Source organism: Stegastes partitus, unplaced genomic scaffold (genome assembly GCF_000690725.1).
Source record: "Stegastes partitus isolate 25-593 unplaced genomic scaffold, Stegastes_partitus-1.0.2 Scaffold819, whole genome shotgun sequence".
NCBI lineage: Eukaryota > Metazoa > Chordata > Actinopteri > Pomacentridae > Stegastes > Stegastes partitus.
Genome location: NW_007578550.1, coordinates 180,433 through 201,887, shown reverse-complemented (window position 1 = coordinate 201,887; position 21,455 = coordinate 180,433). Strand labels below are relative to the sequence as shown.

At 39.4% G+C, this 21,455-nt stretch overlaps 1 protein-coding gene across 4 annotated transcripts in view; it reads right to left on the bottom strand.

The window, feature by feature from the left end:
- gabrb3 (gamma-aminobutyric acid type A receptor subunit beta3) overlaps positions 1–20,923 on the bottom strand; it is a 30,270-nt gene extending 9,347 nt beyond the window's left edge. For 2 of the 4 annotated variants that reach the window (XM_008292572.1, XM_008292573.1), the window contains exons 1-6: positions 20,844–20,923; positions 20,676–20,767; positions 20,478–20,545; positions 4,624–4,844; positions 1,975–2,057; positions 506–643 (exon numbers count right to left, since the gene is read on the bottom strand). In XM_008292572.1, coding sequence (XP_008290794.1) covers positions 506–643; positions 1,975–2,057; positions 4,624–4,844; positions 20,478–20,545; positions 20,676–20,767; positions 20,844–20,923 — 682 coding nt within the window. The remainder of the gene's footprint in view (positions 1–505; positions 644–1,974; positions 2,058–4,623; positions 4,845–20,477; positions 20,546–20,675; positions 20,768–20,843) is intronic. The other 2 variants (XM_008292575.1, XM_008292574.1) reach the window with 1 other exon arrangement.
- Between the last annotated feature and the right edge of the window lie 532 nt (positions 20,924–21,455).

Here is a 21,455-nt window from a genome sequence, read left to right as displayed (position 1 = left end):
GCTGCTTTTACTTTGTTGGCTGTGTAGACATTGTGTCAAACTATTAATAAATAATAGGATGTTTTTAACTTTGACATATGCTTATTTAGTGATAAATATTTGATGTTACAGAGACATGCACAGAAGTTTTCAGCTGATTTAAGGGGCTAAAACTGAACATGTGAAAAGTGCCCCATAAGATGTTTGTTATTTCATGAATTTAACCCTCTGAACCCAAAGCAGTTTCTCTGCATTTTTTGCTGCTGTTACATTTTTACTCAACGTAAGCTAATTTTTTATTGCAATACAAATCTTTCACCTCTATAAAAATAGCATAATCATGGCTAGAAGTAGAAAGAACGCAATCTCTGCTGGTTTATTTCTAGCAATATTTTAATGAGACATATAGAATAAAGTCATTTTGATTAAATATCTTGATTTTAAGCTTAGATTTCACTAATTTTCCTGATGGATTAATAGAAATATAAACAATAATGCATAATCCATTGTGGTGTTCTATAGTCACCTGTGGAAAAGACCACGTTCCTGGAGACCAGTTTGTAGTCGACTATGGAGAACTGGGGGAGCTCAATGCGTGTGACTCCAGTCACAGCAGTGTCTCCTCCTTTCCAGTAGAATTCAATATCATCAGTTGTGTAACCATCTGCAAGAACAGATTCAGTTCAGTCATTTTATTGTCTGAATAGGCAACTTGCTTTGCAGTCAGATAAAATAAAGACAAAATAAATCACAAGTACAATAAACAAATGCAAAAAAAAACCCAAAAAACAAAACTGTTTCTTGTACTTACAGTTCATACAAAAACAAGATTATATGTACGCACTTCAACCGTGGTAATCTCCTAAAGCCATGTTAAGACATAGGAAATATAACATTGCAGACATCATCAGTCTGTTAAAGTGACACATTTTTTCATTCCAACGTAGGTCACTTTCACATTAATGTTTCTCATGACTTCATTCAGACGTACCCATGACATTGACAGAGGGAGTCACAGTACCATATTTGCTGAACATTCAAGATTGGACGGTACATCAAATGACGTAATGCATAACGATGCACTAATAAACAAAAGAATAAATCTGCTGTGTAACAAATGATTTCACTGCAGCTTTTCAACTGTGACTCTATATGTGACCACTTATCTATCTGAGGTCACTGTGACCTGTTATTAGATCCTGATCAATCCTTTCTCCATGTCGGGGATAATTTATAATGATAAGTCATTGATGAAGGTACTTCTGTTGTACCATGTGTGTAAATGCGCACATTTCTCTCTCTCTCTCTCTCTCTCTTTGGAGATGTCAACACATTCAGATGCTGTCACATTAATAAAAAGAAGTTCTTGTGGAGAACCTGCTGGTCAAAGACGACTATCGAGGTGTCTGTGGTCTGACAACTACATGTGACTGTTATGAGCATTGAAAAGTGCAGCTGTCTCATTTCTTGGATGGTAAAAATGTATTTGTTTATTTGCTTGAGTGAAACCCGGAGGTCAAAAAGCATCAACTGATTTACACCAAATGTTATGAATCAAACAGACCTGACTGTGTGTAAGAGCTGATTGCATGAGATGTGAATCTTCATGGGAACATGTGTCACTGCAGGCAGACAGACTTACTGTATGCCACACACATGAAAACCAAAACTGTCAATAGTTTAATGGCAGCACAGATAGGCAAACATGCCCAAGACCCAGTCCTCTGCTATAGAATTGCCGTGTGCTTAAATCCTTTCTGTGGGGATGAAGTCGTTGTAACTGGAGAGGCTGCAGCGAGCAATCGCTGAGATACGACAGGTTAATAAATCCAGAGCGATTCAGCAGTCTGTGCAGTTTCTGTCTCCACGAGAAGAGCAGTGTGAGAACTTTTTTTTTATGAGAATCACGGTGCTGTTCATATTTTTAAGTGATGAAAAAGTAGAGCTGTCTGCTGTATTTCTTTACTAAGCACAAGATGTGGGGCTTAAACTTACAGCTCTCAATTTCCAGAGTGCAGTTCTGTTCGTCCAGCGGGTATCGCCTCAGATCCATCATGCAGGCTGCTGTCGTCGTGATTCTGGATCAAAAGAGAACCAAAAAGACATGACCTCATTTTATATGCAGTACAGGTGTTACAGTAAGAAGTGGCTAGTACAGATGTGATTCATCTATAAAAGATGCAAGCAATGTTTATTATTAATTCTTTATAAAGTTAAACTCAATACCAACTACTTTCAGAAGCAGGCATTCCCTCAGAGCTGCACAGTTATATAGAGAATCCGATTCTGAGCCGCAGTTTAAACAAACATGCAACACCAGTTATGGGATGTGAGTTGCTGTATTAGTATTAAATTGTGTTGAGCTGCAGCTCAAATGGCTTCAACAAAGCAAATAAAGCTCTTTGCCACTTCATGCGTCTTGGGCAGTTTAGAGAGCAACGCGACAGAGTAAAAGCCAAGAGTAAATGCAGAGTCAATAAGCACTGGAGATGGATTGCTAGCTAATTACTGAAAGCATCATGGGAAGTGGTGAGAGATGATGAAAATGTGTAAATACATCTGGTACTCCAAGATGCAAACGTCAGCCAACACTGATTTCCTATCTAGCTAATGGAAGTGTATGTATACACTATGCAGAATGTGGAGAAGTGTTAATAAAAGTGTATCATATGTTAATTTCATCAGGATAAACGACACTTAAATGGCCCTGACCCTAACCCTTCATAGGTCTTTATCTACAGCAATAGACTGAATCATTTCTGTGCATATTGCCCTGCTGGAATGTAAATAATGAAGATGATGTCATTCATATACCAAGTATTTTAGCATAAAGTCACTATTAAAACAACGGCAGAATCAAGTCTAGTTGCTATTAATCATGGATTTAACTCTTAAAAGCTAATCTCTGTGAATCAAAGTTACATATTTTTTTCTGGGGAAATAATAAAATAATAAAATGGCTGAAATGTAACTCCACATGGCTGCTTCCCCTAAATTGGTCAGATCTATGAAGTCCTTGGTCAGATCGATGAAGTCCTATGCCTCTCCTTCATTCACCCTTTCCCACTCAATGCAGCTCAAGCGCACCAGCTCATCTTTGACAACACCTCAGACTTCTACTCATCACGGTGCAGGGGAAGGGCTCTCCGCATCATGAAGAACTCCACCCATCCCATACACAGACTGTTTCAGCCCCTCCCCTCAGGCAGGCAGCTCAGGAGCATACAAAGCAAAACCACCAGGCTAAGAAACAGCTTCTATCTAACAGCTTCTTCCCTGAAACTGTCAGACTGTTGAACTTGAGCTGTGTTCTGTAGCCTCACACCACCATCACAGACGGACTGCACCAACTGCACTACTAAACACTTTTATCCATATATGTGCAATATTTTAAACAGTACAATATTATATTACAGTCTCCCTCGTTGCTACACATATGTTTAGTGCTTATTTTTATTTATATTCTGCTCTTGTTTTTATTGCTCCTGTTTTTATTATTTATTGTACTTATTATTTATTAGGCTTTTTCTTTAAAAACCAGGACCTTAGTACTTAATTCGTACCACAACATGTGAATATGAGCTGGCATGACAAAATAAAGTTCCTTGAATCCTTTAAAACTCCAATACTACGCTATGCAATGCCACGCTGTAATATTGGGGAGATTTAGCCATACATATATTTAAACCAATTCCCCAGAAGAATAAAGATATTGAAAGCTCCATCCTGCAAGTGGACAGGGTTGGTTCCGTAAGGCCAATTCATGCTTTTGGTGAATGTGCCCTCCAGTGTATGTGTGACATAGATTTCGTCATCTACCCAAATGAAAAACAAACAATTGTTTGGTATGAGGAGAGAATGTATGAAGAGATTCTAGATCATTCACACCTTTTTAAAAAATCATTACCAGAGTTGTAATTGAATTAGTTGCTGCAGGGCTTTGAAGGTGCTTTGATTTGTGCATGCTTTCCATCGACAGTGCCCAAACACAGAAGGGAGTTTTAAATTCTCCAGGTATCCTGTGCTATATTTGCACACCACGCCCTGCACACCTCAGAGATAATTACTGGCACTGTGTTACATCTAAGTCTGTAAGTAGCTGCTAGATCCTGTTCCCTGTGTGTTTTCCTGCAATGTATTTTACAGTTCCACCTTAATGGGCACATCTTACACTGCTAAACATGCCACATGACCATGTCAATTTGTATATTTGTGAGTCTGTCAGTGCCCTTTGTGGTTTCCATCCTCATCCAGTTTCATTCAGGATCGTATTTATCTGTGCACTTGTTCGTACATTGTGCCCTGATTGTGAGCTAGTGTCCTTTGGCGGTATTTATCTTATGTCAGTATATCCTGCCTTTGAATGGGACGTTTTGCAATCATGTGTGTTTTTAGACATGAGGTAGTTTCACAGTGTTCCACTCCTCTCTGCACCAATGCTATCATGTGTGGACTAGTGCTTTGGCAGTACTCAGACAGGGTACGTTCATGTGTTTTGGAGATGTTCAGCTTCAGTTGTACGCTTTTAAAATCCAGCTTACTCTTGCTCGTGTTTCTCCAATCCTGCATACTCTAGCTTTAACTAGGGACTAAAGAATGTGGGCCTTTCACAAATATTCAATTAATGGAAACAGCAGTGCTCACCTGAGGCCATAGAGGACAGTGCCATCCGGGTGGAGTCGAATCATCCGGTTCTTAACAGTGACACCGTGCACAAAGGACTTCTTGTCATTAAGGAAGTAGGTGTCTGGGACCCAGAGCTGGTCAGCTACTCTGTTGTCCAGTGTCAGGTTGAGAGGGATCCCTGCGTAGGCTAGCCTCTTATCTCTCCAATACTGCTGGAAGTACATCGTCAGCGTGTAGTCCTGTGAAAAGTAAAAGAGCATCACGCAGTTATACTTGAGTCAGAGAAAGTACAAATAATGTAATTTTGTTTCAGATATTTGCAATTTCTGAAAGCCTGTGTGGCCGAAAGCAGCCAAACTGAAGCCAGACTTTCTTTATAAGGTTACTGAGTTCAGCACTTGACGTCTGCAGCCCAGAGCTGTGGATGGATTTTTTTGTAACAAAGGTGATATTTATAGAATTGTCAGTCTGCCCTGGGTGACCATATTTCAAGACCATTCTCAACAAGAAATCCTCCTCAGCTGCTCTCTGCAAAAGACTGGCACCAGTGCTCAAACTATAGATTTCCATTACTGCAGAAACAGCATCAACACCATGTTTCAGCAGGGTACTTAGCACATTTTTCAGATAGATAGATTGATATCATTACATATTACCAGCCATACATGCAATGACATTAATAATTTATTGGGCGTTCATTTGCAGCTAGTTCCACAAGTTGATCCATCAAACACAAAAGCTTTTCCGGGCCTTTAATGGAGCTCTTTACTAGCTCACTTGGCTTTGTTCTGCTGACTAATGTTCTCTTAAATAAATAAGCAGTTCTCAGGAAATAAACAAAAAAACTTGGCTGTGCTGAAAATGTCTATACTCTGGTGCAATGGCATATCCATAATAAAGTGTTTGAAAATGCTCAGAGTTGAAAATCAATACTGGTATTTCCCTTTTCAACACTGAACTAATTATGGCTTGGGGTTGGTCTGTGAGGTTCCACCTTAGAAACTGCTGATCTGATTTTGACAAAGTAAAGAATTGCATTATTTTTTGTTGATTCTCTCATTACACTGTACACTGGTGCAAAAGGGCATCTGCATTATGCACGACTGACAAACTCTAAGCTTGTTTTGTGTTTGGAATGAATTACACTATGTTATTTGGTAGTGTAATATAGTATTGATTCTTATGAATAATTTAGTGTGTGCCTACAATCAGAATACATATTTATTGTCTTACCCTATGTCAGAAGGTTGCCTCTGGTTACTGAGACTGTGTGGGCTTCTGTTTGTTTATTTGGCCATAAAGGAGACATTTTCAACTTGTCAGACTAGGTGTAGGTTCTGTAGTGAATGTTACTGTATCTTCCAGAAAATCCTTGGCTTGAGACTTGACAGTTTTATTTTTTGAGCCTCTTCAGAGATGCCCTCGCCCTCCCATTTCTCTTTCACCCCCAAGATGCCCTCATTATGTTCCCTCCCACATGCAGCAGAGGTGTGAGATGGGTGAATCAGCTTTACACAACAGCTCTCATACTACAGCGAAGGAGCCCATCTACCAACACACTCCCTCCATGTCTGGGCCACAGCTATTTTAGTCTGTTTGAGATCTTTAGATCCCACTGAAACATTTCTTTAGCATCTCAGAAGCAAAGCTTCACCACATCACTCTTACTGTACATACTGTACTGTACACCCTCTTGTTTTCACAGTACACTGTGTAACCTGCAGGGTCCCTCAGGGATCTATTCCAGGCCTCTGCTTATCCCCCACAGAGGCTTTTCAGTTTGTGTACAGGGCCACAGCCACACTGGAGGTCAGAATTGACAACTCTTGTCAAATGAATGCTATTGGCTGCTCAGAAAGTGGCTCAACTCATAGATTATGTCACGTACTAAGTCTGTCTGTGAGGCTGGCTGTCTGAGGCGCAGAAATTTAAAATAAACCAACCATCTTTTCTTATACTTATTATTTGTTATTGATGAACTGTGGTTGTTTTATAAGATTATTACAATTACATGCACACATCACACATTTAATGTTTAATTATTTCAAAATGCAGCTTTCTACGACAATACATGTGACTCTGGGTGTATTTAAAGTAAGAAAACCTGGTTGTAGTGTCTGTGATACACCTCAGAGAAAAATATTTTGTCTTACAAACATTGTTATGGTTAAACATTGATAAATTCTACGGCTGGGTTATATTGTGTAAACAAGATTTACATAGCCTGAAAATGTGCCAATGTGGAAGTGCCTTAAATCTGCATTCTTTCTAATGACCAGCAGGGTGCGACTCTGCTTGTTGCAAAAAAGTCCAATTGTATAAAGATGTTTGCAAAAATATCCCTTCTTCTCCTTTGCTCTGTTTTCCTCGTGAACATTTTCCTACTGATTTTATGGTCTCCATTTTGAGCTTCACATCTCCTTCAACACAACATGATATTCATTTTGCTAGTTATTGGTCCATTTAGAGTAAAAGGAAGATACATCAGGTATGTTTTAGGGTAGAGTGATTAACACATTGCTACTGCATAGATAGACAGATGTGTCCTTCAGTAGCTCCGTCCATCTTTTATAAACAGACTTTGACTCCAAATGCAGCTCAACTTCTAAAGCTCTACTGTAAGGATGCCTTAAAACCAACGTTAGGTATTTCAGTAAAGTGCTGGGCCACCATGAGACTACAGAACATAATTTCCTTCATTTATATTTTGAAGATCACTTAACCTTAACATATGAGCATTTTTGGATAAGAAAGTCCTCGCTATTGACAAATACAATAACATCTTTTGCTATATTTTCCCACTAACATCTTAGTGAATGTAAAATTAGATTTGCATCTATTCTTAATGTAATGTAATTTATATTTGAATCTTAAAAATATGTTTAAATATGATGGCTGAGTGAAACAGCTGAAATCAATACTGTGAAATGGCAAATGCTTGCAAAATCAAATCAAACCATCAAATTGCTGTGAAAAGCAATGAGCCATTATGCAAGACATCCCAAAACTGATGTATAACAAGAAATTTAGTGATTAATTTGATTCTACTGAGAGATACTTATGTAAAGAAATCAACTATTGACAGCAAATGGCTATGCAGTTATATTTGAGAGGAGGAAGGCTCTGATTTTTCAAACAATCCAAGCAGCAACAAGAATTCTGCAGAGAGAATAAACCCGCATTAATTCCTATACGTGAATATTATTTGTAGATAAATCAGCAAAACTAAATTAGAGCATGTGAGGAGGAGGATGGGGTAGTGGAGGGAGCCAACAGCATTAAATGGTGTAGTCTGAGTGTATCACCAGGTAGCAAGAAATCTATGTTTATAATGAATACAGCAGCACGTGTTTGGCTGCGACCATGCAACCGAGGAAAGAGCCAGCATAAATGAAAATGCTAATCTTGTAAACAGCTAACATACAATTTCACTCAAAATCCCTAGTGACATTATTGGATTATGGCCCAGCTATACTGCAAACGAACATTCAGTGTAGAGTATTTCAACATGCCGGCATCATGGTGTGAAGCAGCCAACTCTAAAAACAATGTCTGAAAATACCTGTAGATTGTCTTTTTTTGGGGTTTTGGCACATTAAAGGGTGCTGTTGTTTGTTGTCAGATATGAAGACCACAAGAGACAGAAAGAGGTTTCTTCTCAGCACCAGTGAGTAAATGAGGCCCACTGGGAAGACGAGACTGTCGTGTCATCTTCGGCTCGGAGAGTTCACAGTCTCCGACTCAGACATGGTTACTGTGTGCCAGTCAAACATCGTCTACGTCAACTTAACACCAAGATATCTGCTGGGAATACAGGAATAGCACTCAGAGAAGCTTGCCCCGTGCGAGAGGGGGGCGTTTCATCACTCCATAAGACAGTTAAGTGTTCCCAGTGGGATTCAAAAGTGTACTAGATGTGTTTTACAAACCATGCGTTTAATCATTTCACTCGCTGCATCCTCCCACACAGCGTTTAACAAGACTTTCATTAAATGATTTAATTCCTTTCACTGCCTTAAAAACTGGCCACTTATAAGTACTTTTATCTTACAAGATAGAAGTTGTCAATTAGCTCTTTGTATGCAGTGGAGATATAACTATATGCTGCAATAACAATGCATTAGTTGTTTGACAAACTAATAGTGAATCTTTCAACCCATCAAAACAATAATTGATTGTCAGAAGACATTTCTCTACTGTACCAACAACAGAGGAAATCAGGACATATTAAAAATAAAGTCAAGGCAAACATCCCCAAAATAAACAAGCAGCAACAACAAAACAAGGCTCCTCAGCCTGTTTGAATGGGGTCTGCAAATGTCGTGGAAAATCCTAAAACTGGTGGGTTGCAGTGTCCAGGTTGACTGATCGAATAGCTGATCTATATGGTTTCATCCAACCAAATGCTCATGGGTCAGAACATCACTGGTGTTTCTTCTATAAAGTCAAATGTACTAAATCAGTAACCTTCTTGGATCAATCCATTACTATTGGCAGGGGGAGGAACACCCCACTAAACACCTCTAAAATTGTTTTAACTCTTCTGAACTCACCTGTCATAATGATGACTACTAACTTATTTAACGTTTACTGAACATTTCCACAGCTGGCTCCAAACTAATTGACGCCATTTAAAAGAAGTTGTCGGTGTGGCTGCATTTTGTTTAAATGGAGGGCCACAAAGTCAAGCGTAAACTTAGCAAAACAGCAGTTTCCATATCACACCTCGACAACCAGTACGGTGGATTATCTAAAAACGGAAGGCCAGCTTGTCTGCTTTATGTCCCTCAGTAGTTTTTGTGCTGCATCTTAATTTGTTATCAATTCAGTATAAAACAATGAAGTTGGAATTATTTAATATGTTGAAAATGCCAATCATGATTAAAAAAAAAAAAGAAAAAAAGCAACATTTAGAGGTAACGTGCAGATCCCTCCCTATCTGGTGTGTGCAGACAGTGAGAAGGTCTCTTTTTGACTCTGTATAAACCCCTTTCTTTCTGATGAGCATAGACATGAAATAAATTCTCACTGGCGGGAACTCTAGTCCTCCTTGCCTTATTTTTCTTCTTGTTGACTCCAAGAAGATTCAAGGCCATCTCACTGGTCTTCTTTGTATAGAGATATAATCCTACAACAGAGCCCGATTACAGCATTAAAGCCTTGAACTTGTTGACCTTATAAGATTTGCAGTAAGCCTTCTTACCGGTTTGAATTATGTTTTTATATTTGTACTTTACTTTCTCCCAAGACTTTTGCAGCTAAAAGAATAACTGTTACACACCATAGGAACAGGTTACATCTAAGCAGCACATTTAATGGGATGCAAAACTGTAATTATAGCTGATCTGCTTGGGCCTTAATGGTGGCTGTGATATTAACAAGCCGATTAACCTTCATATTCACACAATCATTTTGCATTTTTTTTGTTGAAAGATCTCCTTCCTGACTTTGGCTGCAGCAGCTGTGTTTGTTTGTAGACTGTATTATAAGTTTAAACCCCTCATTTTGATTTAGGATTACAGTTTGTTATTCTTGTGAGAAATACGCAGCTCTCGACCTGTCCCTGTTTGCGATCGGTCATCTGGTGCCAACACCACCCCTTTTATGTGAACGCTCTCATAGTTCGGAAAACCTGTGCTGATTTAACGAGCTGATAACCAGCTTCATGTGACCGCTGGGCATATTGAACTTTCTTTGTAGTCCAGACCCCTGACAGTGTTTGTTGTTTGTAAACAGGCATTTAGATATTAAAAGAGCTCTTTATATGGTGTAAAATTCCATGATTAAAGCACATTTGATGCCTTAAAGCCATGGAGAAACTGTTAGCCACCTTTGGTCATCTTTACTTATTTATTAATCCATTTCTTTGCATTGCACAGCACCAAACAGAACCGACAGCATAAGTCAAAAGTTCCTCAACTGCAGCTAGTTTAACCTGGAATGACGTGGTTTTGCCTCATAAAAGTAGTAAAGTTCCATTTTTATTTTAAGCACGAGTGAAATAATTCTGCTGCATACCAGGTTTATATTCCTGCAGGGTCACATCCTACTATTGTGTAACGCTAAATGCAGCACAGTTTCAGCACAGTGTGAAACTCAGCATGTTGTAAATAGAGGACTACACTAGTATTTCCAGCTGAGTTCTCCTTACCTTGTGAGTAGCTGGGGCCTGAGGCTTTTGGTGGATTGCGTTGCTGATTATTAACTAAGACCGCCGATATAAATCTGAGAGAGCATCTGTAGTGCAGAGTTTTTTAAGGGTAACCCTTCCTTCAGGCAGAAGGTGGATAATGTTAAAGTGTCAAAATGGATGGGAGTTTTAGCACATGATAGATTCGTCTTCCAGCTGACTCATACTGAGGCTACTGAATAAATGTGTAACGACACCGCTGGGAGGATCTGCTTTGCAGCTTTAGGTGCTTTATGTGCATAGACAGGTGCCTCTCTGCAAAGTGTAGGAACTCTGCTGGGCAACATCTAAAGGAGTGATTTCTCTTAAGATGTACCCATACTGCTTTTCTTTTTTTTTTTCCTTGAGTGCACTTGTGTAACATGGCCGTCTGGGGACGAAAGATTAATAAAAGTAACAACAGAATGGAAACGGGCTCAGAGCAATCTTAATTTCCAAGCTAAAAATAAAGGAATGGAGCGAGTAAAGTCAGAAATATATTAATAATCTCATCTCCTAGACAACAAGCTCTGCAGCTCGCCCACACAGGCTATAATGGGCCGATACCTAGTGTGACTCTGGCTGTTTGAAAGCACGTCGCGAACACCTTTATGCTCTCTGCTTTGCTGGGGGAGAGACAGCAAGTTCTCCTTTTGTCTGCACAAGTCATCCAAGTCATTTATATTGATTCAACACTGAAAACAGCTAAATTCAGCATTTTACATCTTTAAAATGAATGATAAACAAGTTTGTAACAGCAGGCGGTGGCAAAACAGTTGAAGACTGCTGAATTGATTTATTAGAAGTCATAAATGCATCAACCAAAACAAAAATTAATTTACAACCATCCATCCATCCATCCATTATCTATACACCGCTTAATCCTCACGAGGGTCGCGGGGGGCTGAAGCCTATCCCAGCTGACTTAGGGCGAAGGCAGAGGACACCCTGGACAGGTCACCAGTCTATCACAGGGCTACACTTAGAGACAGACAACCAAGCACACTCACATTCACACCTACGGACAATTTAGAATCATCAATTAACCTCAACAATGTCTTTGGAATGTGGGAGGAAGCCGGAGAACCTGGAAAGAACCCACGCTGCACGGGGAGAACATGCAAACTCCACACAAAAAGATCTCGTCATAACTGGGGATCTTCTAGCTGCGAGGCGACGGGCCGTTTTCTATTCTTTTTACAAGAATAGGTAACTGAAATGTGATACTCTCAGCAAGACTGAAATTGGCCAGATGGCTCTATTGGTGGATCTAAGTTTGCTGCAGATCTGTATGTTGACCAATAAGAATAAAATTGGAGCAAAGCAGTGAATGTTTGAAATGTTTGTAAAAAAAATCCCTAATGGCCAATATACAGTACTGTGTTAGAGAGTTTTAGTCTCAAATATCCAGAATCGATCGGGCCACAATCAACTTTGTTTTTGGTTTATTCTTATGACAGATTGAGAAATCACTTATTATCACTTCGTTGCATTCTTGTTGAAATTCAGATACAAAGACTGATACCACTCTCATACATGTCCATTGTAGCTGAAGCTTTAGGCTGCAGCTGGTTGGCTGATTAGCACACACTCAAGACTGAAAGCATATGGTCATGTTTATATATTGGTATATCTATCACTCTTCTTATCTAACTTTCAGAAAGTTTATATCATATCATATTTCATATGACACAAATGTCAAATGAATGGTTCAGAAAACCTGAGACACATACAGAAACAGAGCAGCAACATCCAATAATTTAAAATAAATGTGTTTATTTAAACTGAATTCACAAAGGCTGTTTAAATAATTTTTATACAATTTGTAATTCTGGAACTTTCGTTGTCAAAATGCTGCAAAAGCCAATTCACAGCAGTCACTGCCACTTGGAAAGTGTGTGTTTTGGCTGCTCTTGTGATAAATATATAACAAGTAAATAAAAGTAAAGCCATTTTTGTAAAGACGATGACCTTCTGAATCCTGTGATACCAAATTTGTTCATTCTTTACTGATGTGGTGTGCGTGGGCAAACTGAAAGAAGGGACAGGAAGAGACTGTGCACGTCCTCAAGGAATTTATGGGGTTAAAAGGAGTTCATCATGTATACTTATAAACAAAGGCCTCACCCTTCCCTGAAAAATGACTTGTGTTTTGCTCTAAAGCTACTTTTGATAAAGTCAAGCAAATCCCAGCGGGGGAAGCACTTCGGCTGAGCATCATCTTGTTCAATGTGAGGAGGTATGTGGAGCAGAGCTGCGTATCCAGAGCAAAAGCATCCGGCTATTACCAAAAGTCAAGAGAGATGAACTTGATCTGAAGCCAAGTCTTCTACAACTTGCCCGTAACAGGGAATAAGACACTGAGAACACAATCGCTGGACATCCTTTCTGGATCCTGAATTTCACTTATTGGTCTAGAACACGTCTTTAAATTCAGATGTTTTTGGTCATTTTTTTTTTTGAGGATTATTTTGCTGCCTTGGAAAGTAGTTTCCAATTATCACCCATAGACTGTATATAAAGTTTGACAACATGACAACTCCCCAGAAGGGCCAAAAGAGGCCAAAACACCTCAGAAGCAGGTGCTCCCATCTTGTGCTGGTGACATCATTTGCAACCAGAGCTAAGAGCCCAGCCAATAAATGATATGTAGCTAGTTAGACAACTATCCATCCATCCATTATCTATACACCACTTAATCCTCACTAGGGTCGCGGGGTGCTGGAGCCTATCCCAGCCGACTTAGGGTGAAGGCAGGGGACACCCTGTACAGGTCACCAGTCCATCACAGGGCCACACTTAGAGACAGACAACCAAGCACACTCACATTCACACCTATGGACAATTTAGAATCACCAATTAACCTCAACATGTTTTTGGACTGTGTGGGAGGAAGCTGGAGAACCCGGAGAGAACCCACACTGCATGGGGAGAACATGTAAACTCCACGCAGAAAGATTCCGGTGCCCCCACCGGGACACGAACCGGCAACCTTCTTGCTTCGAGGCAACAGTGCTACCAACTATGCCACCTTGCAGCCCTAGTTAGACAACTAACAGTTAGAAATCATTTTTTATCTAGAGAATGATAAGCATGCAAGGATAAGGATAAGCAACATACATGCATCCATAACAGTCAAGTTCAGTATGTGTTTTCTCACATTTGGGCAGGACAGGAGGCAGGAGTACCAAAAGATGGCAGCACTTATTCCCATAATATTGTGGCTTCACTTTTGTACAGTGGGAGGAAGTATTGATGCGTCATCTATTTCTGTAGTCAGTCTCTTTGATCACCTTTTCCATCATTAGTTTTGATGTGTTTCCATATAACTGTCAAGCAAATTTAAAGCAAGCTTCTAAAATGTTGCAAAACAAAAGCTACATCAAGAAAATGCAAATGATGCTTCTTTTCATTACCTGCTTTAAAGCGAATAAACTAGGCTGTGTAGTTTAGTCAGAAGGTGTTGTTATAGGCTCCATAACACATGGCTATAATTAACAGAGTTGAAGAAGTCAGACACAAAAGCGAGTATTTGCCATCCACTAAAAAAACTGAAAGAAGAGGTAACAAACAAGCTATGGCCATCTATAAGAGAAACATGAAGAGAGGACTGCAGAAACTGTTTTCAATCCGCTGTTCAGTCATGTGAGTTCAATGTTTGCCACATCAGAACTTATTTAAAAAGGTGTTTCCATCTCAGCACATTAACTCTTTTTCAAAAAGTCAAAAACCACAACAAGCAAGTGTGAAACTGGGTGGTTTTTTCCCCCAAAATTTTGCCCTTTCTATTGACTTTTCTAATGCAATTCTTTAAATTGTGCATAAAAATACGCTATAAAAACAAGGTTATTGTAATATTAGATTGTCAACTCAGAAAAGACCTGAGATACTGTCGCATGTCAAAATAAAAGTGGTTCTAATGTATTGGATATGATTCAAAAACATCAATCATCAGTAAATTATCTCAGCAGGGAGTTAACAGTGTGACTCGGTTGCAGATAATTCTGAAGAATTTTACTTTCCTCCTACTTTGCACGATATATGAAGAAAGACAGAGACTCCACTAACAGCGGCTTGTTGAAGCGTATGAAATAAGACAGACATGCACTGCACTGCAGATCTAATTTGTCTCTATTCTTACTCTGCTTCTCTTACAGCACCAACCATGAACACTGATTTACTAAATGCAGTCTCTGATCCTATTACCAGATTAAAAGTCACTGCAAAGACGAGATGCACACGTGCACACACATACACATTTTTAGAGAAACCAACGTGCAACTTGACATTTCAAATAAAAAGTAGCTCAATAAGTTGAAGCTTCTTTAAAGGCTCAGTAAGGGTTTGCAGAGGACAGATGTCTCTTCAGTCAAGCTGTACAATAAATGAGTGACAGTTCTCATCTCTGCTCAGGAATCAACATGAAGTCTTCCATGATCTGGCGACACACTGGACATGCCACTCACTGGGCTGCCATCAACGTTTGCCTCATGTTTCAAACTGGAACGACATGGCAGCTGTTGTGGAAAACGTCAAATGTCCCCCACCAGCAACAGCTTCTGAATACAGTTCAGGACGAAAGGCGGGAAGGGAGGCATGTAGCTGAAACGTTTGGCGACAAGCTTCAAGAATTTTCAACGGTTTTGGGTCGCTTTCTCATCTTAACACATTCCCTCATTGGTGGGAAAGGTGTTGTCTGGGCTCAGCTGATTCTAAGAGGATATTTTCCAGACTTGACTCTCTTGTAAATCATAGTCTGGCTTTGTGTGGCTATATTTAACACCTAAGTTTATTAAATTGCTCAGAGAACGTCTCAAAGGGCTTTAGAAACGAGGTCAGAGCTGTTTAGAGCCATGACAAAGGAGGCACAAGGAACACAAGGAGACAAGAAGCAATGATTGAAAAGTGACTAAAGCTAAAGCTGCTACAGGTACAGAGAATCAGAGAGAAGGACGTCATCATGTTGAACGCTGTCTCACTCATCTTTAATAAATTACTGTAAAAATACAGTCAAGAACCTAACAGTAGAGAACTGTTTTTCTAAAATATGGTTCAAAATTGTAAAATCTGATACTTTTTTAGGAACCAAAAACCGCTAACAGCACTTTAAAGTAAAAATTACTAGTATTAACTGAACAAAATATTCGCACGACAATTCACAAAGTGCCATTTTTAGGCACGTGACTTGACTTCGGCAACTAAGAATATTATAGATAACCTTAAACCGAAGCCTTAAGATTGGACATTTTTTACATTTGGTTAAACTATTTTCCCTTGGTTTCTATGTAAAATATATGCCTCATTCTTTATCCGTTATTGTTTCAGGTGTTTTTGTTGATAGATCTCGTCTCTAGTGGTGTTTATATATTTTCTAAAAAAAAAAAAAAAAAGTTAAACAATAAACCTCATATTCTGCGGTAGACTAGTGTAATCCATTATACAACTAACTGTTAAAGCAATTAATGATGATCTTAACTAAATTTTAAGGTAAACCTTCTAATTGCAGACCACCACTTTAAGTTTTGAATGCATAAATGTTCATGCGGGAAAATGGTGCTAATTTCTTACTTTTTATTTTTATTCTGAGACTCCACTATGCATAATTCATCGTTCAGAAATATTTTTGCCATCTTTAAGCCCTGCCTTCCCTAAAACCCACTTTGTTCTGATTGGTCAACTTCTGGAAGCCTGCAGAGCGGCTGCTGCTTGTGAGCTGTACTGCCTGTACTTTGTAGACATGCTACAGATAACAGTACAAGGAAATCTGTGACCAGCTGATATCTGCTCATTAAGAAAATAGAAAAAAAAGTTGGAAACGTCGGAAATCTGGTTGACAAGATAATCTGAAGCCTGAGCTTTTTACTCACAGGGATGACTTTTAGATACGTTTACCTCATTATTTGATGCTTTGGCCACATTGGTCATATTTTAAAAGAAATACTGGTTATAAGTAATGATAAGCGCTAAAAGCTTGGCGTTAACGGTTTCCAAACATTCAGAAAGCGTAGATGTTTTGCATCTGTTTGTCCTCATTCAGTTTCTCTTTGTTGTTGTTTCATGTCATTTTGTGTTCATTTTCTCTCTGTTGCATTTATTTGTGTTTTTATGCCTCTTTGTAGTTATTTAAATCTGTTTTTTCCCCCCATTACAGTCATTTTATGAACACTACTGTAAATACTGCATAAAGACTGGCAGTGAATTTATGCTCAAACTTCATCAAAACACAAATAAAGAGTAATTCCACAGGATTTTCTGGACCTGTTTTGCTGTGAAACACTTACTCAGACAAAGAGCTCAAGTTAAATGCGATGTACTGCAAGATTTTCAATATACAGTGTTTCACTCTGCAATCCCAGAGTGTAAGGAGGATTTTCCATGAGCACACAGCTTCATCTGCAGCCTTGAGATGCTCTACTGAACAAAATGTGCGAAGAAGCTACAAATGTCAGACCACTCTGGAGGGGGAATTGGAATGCAGTTTAGACTGAAAGGAACAAAATAATGTTGTTCAGGACCACAGATAAACTTGGTTGAACTGGCTGCTCAGAATCCCCTGAAAAAAGTGATCTATAGCTCCAGATGTTAAAAAGAAAGGAATTGTAATATGAGGTCACTGCTTTTTAATGTCACAGTAGAGTCAAAGCAGTCACTGATCAACGTTCCTGATAATGATGTGAAGATATTTTGGGCTGTCTCTTTCTATAACTCCTCATGGAGACAGTTCACCATTATTGTATCATGAGCAGATCATTTTTAACACAATCTCATCTGCCACTGGGTGTGTTTATTTTCTGTGTTTATTGTCTGATGTGTTTCCTGTGTCCCCATCTGCACGCCTCGAACCATTACCACAGACAGTCTGATACGATCGCCACTGAGGCTAAAATGCTTTCATACAGGATGGCTGAGCAGACGGCAACTCTCAAGTTGAAAGCGGGTGTGGTCTGTAATGTGGACACGGTGTTTGGTCCATTAAGTGCTGAAATTTAGTTACCACATTATGGATTTTTAGAGATAATGAGTCCAAAAAATGCATGAATGTCTGAAATGAGAGCATTTAATTGAAAGAAGCCAACTTATGTTCACATTTACAGCTCTGACACATTATAAGGTTGGAGTACTATTTTGTTTGAAAACAGTGAAGCTTAAAAGGACAAGATTTCTCTTATACATTAAGTCAATAACTGTATTTCAAGCGTTTTCAAAGTTGAAGCAAAATTAAGACACCTCTTTAGACACATTTAGGCTAAATTACACTATTAAATGTATGCAGAATTACCTATTAGTCGCTCCTGTTTGCAGTGCATTCATTAATATACACTGGATAAAAACATAAGGAATCTCAGGCAAGTTCTGCAGTTTAGTTTAGCATCTTTTTTTTCAATGACTTCTAAGCAGTTTTATGGAGGTTTATTTGGTGTGAATATTGGAGATAATGATAACCTCAAGAAGTGTAGGTCACACGAAATCAAAAATGCTGTGCATTGTGTCTCTGTGTTCAGAGCCAAGCTGGCGGTAGCTATGGGCAGAATAGGTAAACATGTGTCTTGCCTACTCAATCAAAAGTTAAGCTTTTTATTTTTATTGTTTGCTCAGTGAATAGAAAGTTAGCACAGAAAAATACCAGTGCTGTTTCTAACCTCTGCTTGGGTGAGCAGGCTCTAACTCAGACTCAAAGTTGCCTGCTGCAGTGTCTCTTGAAGTATGCTAAATGAAATTATGCAAAGCAAGTAAAAGCACAAACACAGTCCTACTGCTTTTGAAAAGAAAGTACACAATCAAATGCACTGCATGCAGTAACAGATGTACAGAATGGAACAAATTTGTGTTTTAAATGTTAGTGAAGTTTATGTTTTTAATGGTTATATATGCCAAGGATCATACAGAAACACAACACACATACTGCCTAAGTTGTTGACGTATCATTTCTACAAACCCACTGTAAAACAGAACACAGCAGGCCCCAGTTCAGAATCTGACTTTGATTTAGACTTCTACTAGATTCCAATACTAAATGCAAATTTCTTGCTTATAATAATCTAACTGTACCCACAGTAAAGCCATGACAACACACAAAAAAGGAAATCCAATTCTCCATAACAGTACAATGAACTTGATCTGTATATTCTTGCTATAACCACATTGTCTAACATGATAAACTAAAGCTAACTCATTTACAAAGCAGGAGTCTGACTGGAAGCGAGTGTTCAGCTTCTCACTCAGCCACAGTCTGCTGCTGCACAGAGATGCATTAAAATGCACCACGGGTACATTTCATCACACATACTTGTCAGGACAGCATGTCAGGGGCTATTTCCTCTCTGTACCATGTGATCGGGCATCAGGCTCCGTCAGCAGTTCAGACCACTGATAGATGGCATAAAGGCATCAAACTGTACAGAGTCATCCTCGACACACACGCACGGACAGACAAGCGCACACTTCTGAGCATCCAGCTAGGTTTTTTTTTCTTCACAGAAAGGAGAAGACGTGGCAACAGAACTTACTGACCTGATGTTCTAACTGGACCATTAAGCCATCACTGCTGAAGTCACAGAGTCAATGAACCAGGATGTGCAGCAATACGACGAGCTATAATCTAATAAAGCAGACGAACAAACCACTCTAGACAACACAGAGGGACCTCTACGGACTGCTTTGTGTTTTAGACTGCCCACATACATGTTCATATTAGTTTCCATTTTATTTAACCTGTTATTTAACACAAACTCTCTTAAGATTACAACCTCTTTTTAAAAGCAAGACCTGGAGTTTGCACAGAGAGTTGAATGCTGCTACATCTGCTCTAAATTTGCTATATTTTTAACAAGTCATGCTTTACAAAGAGTTTAATACTGATGCTTAAAAGACCAGATATAAACCCTTCACTAGAGCAGACTTTCGATTGCCAGGCTGGTAAAATTAATTTAGTCTGTTGTTAATCCAGTTTGGTAAGCCTTTCTAGCAAACATACCTGGTCATCAGCCGCGACTAATGGCATTATTAATGGTTAATTAACTATTTAGAAAGGCTTTACAATTGTTAGTAATTCAAAAGGACATGTTTAGGTTTGCAGGTTTAGTTCGCCCCAGAGAACACTCTAGTCGAAGTCTGCAGAGCATTAAGAGCGAATATAATTTATTAGCATCTTTCCAACTGGATGGATTATTGTAAAAATACCTTGATATCATACAAAAGAGCTTGTAAGGAAGAATGACTTGTTACTATTTACAAATGCATTTTTACCAAATATAATAACACCAGTCAACCCTAACCTTCCTCTTAATAATGACTTATAACTAATCAGTAGATGTTTTATGTTGACAAAGGAAGCCTGATATGAAAATGGTACCTAAGACGCAGCGAGCGATTATTTTTATTGTCCATTAATCTGTCTTTTATTTTTTAAGAATAATGGATTAGTTGTTTGGTCTGTAAAATGTCAGAAAACGGTGAAAATTTTCAATGAGTTTTATCCAAATCCCAGGATGAGAAAATGTCTTGTTGTGCCCACAACCCAAAGATATTCAGTCTACTAACTAACAACAGTTAATGAACATTTTCAGCTCTAGGTGCAACAGTATAAAACAAGCACTTCTTAAGTATAAACACATTTTCATTCTTTGAGAAACAGTCCACAAAAGTTCATTTATTTAAAAATACAAATGACTCAAATCTGACGGAGGATTTGTGTAAAACTTACCATGTTGACTTCTGACACCATGTCTATGCTTGCCACGTCTATACTCATGCCAACAGCAACCGGTGGACCTAAAAAAAAATAAAAATAAAGCAAAAAATAAAGTTAACAAGTAGGGGTCCTCGGACCCTAATTACAAACAAAAGAAGCATTTGTGGAGGCATGAGGGGGAAAAACACCAATAAATGACCCGAGTTTTACCTCCAAAGTCTGGCCGGAGACGAATATCGTATCCTTTCAGCAGTTTATCCACAGTCTCTTTGACATAAGACATGTTGCCCGGCTCGTTGACGCTGAAAGACAGAAGACAGAGGAGGAGATGAGTCCTCCCGGAGGCTCACAGCAGACCTGCGTCCGGCTTTAACTCACCTCTGCGCACAGCACATCACCGCCACGACCAGCGGCAGTGAGAGAATGTCACCGAGCCCTGTTATCTGGCTTCCCCACATCCCCCTGCGGGCTGTCTGGCTCCAGTGGTCAATAAAAGACTGGACGGAGACGGAGGAGCCACGGTGCTCACACAGCCGCTGCAGCCGCTCACACTCCGGCTCTGTGGACGCGAGGCTCCATGAGGCGGAGTGTCAGATGTGCTCGGCTGTGATTCGGCAGCGGAGCCTCCTGCAGGTTGCCCCGCGTCCCCATCCTCCGACTCCGGCTTTTAGAAACCACTTATTTCGCTCTACAAAGTTTCTTCATGATGCCAGCTGGGATCCACAGGTCTGTTTTATTTTATTCTCTATGTGTCAGTGCCCTCGCGCTCCCTCACTACTCATTTAAAAGTGACTCCTCGTGCAAGTGCGCGCGAGCCCATCCTGGTAGGGATTTCTTTGCACGTGACAGTATGCTTTTACAGTAGCAGCTGATCGGAGCTGAAGTCCTGACAGCGCAGACACGGTGTGGTTTCTGTAGAGAGGGGGACCTTTACAAGAATGCTGCTACATCTGGGCGCCTTTGTTTTTCCTTTTTGTGCTCTAATTGCAC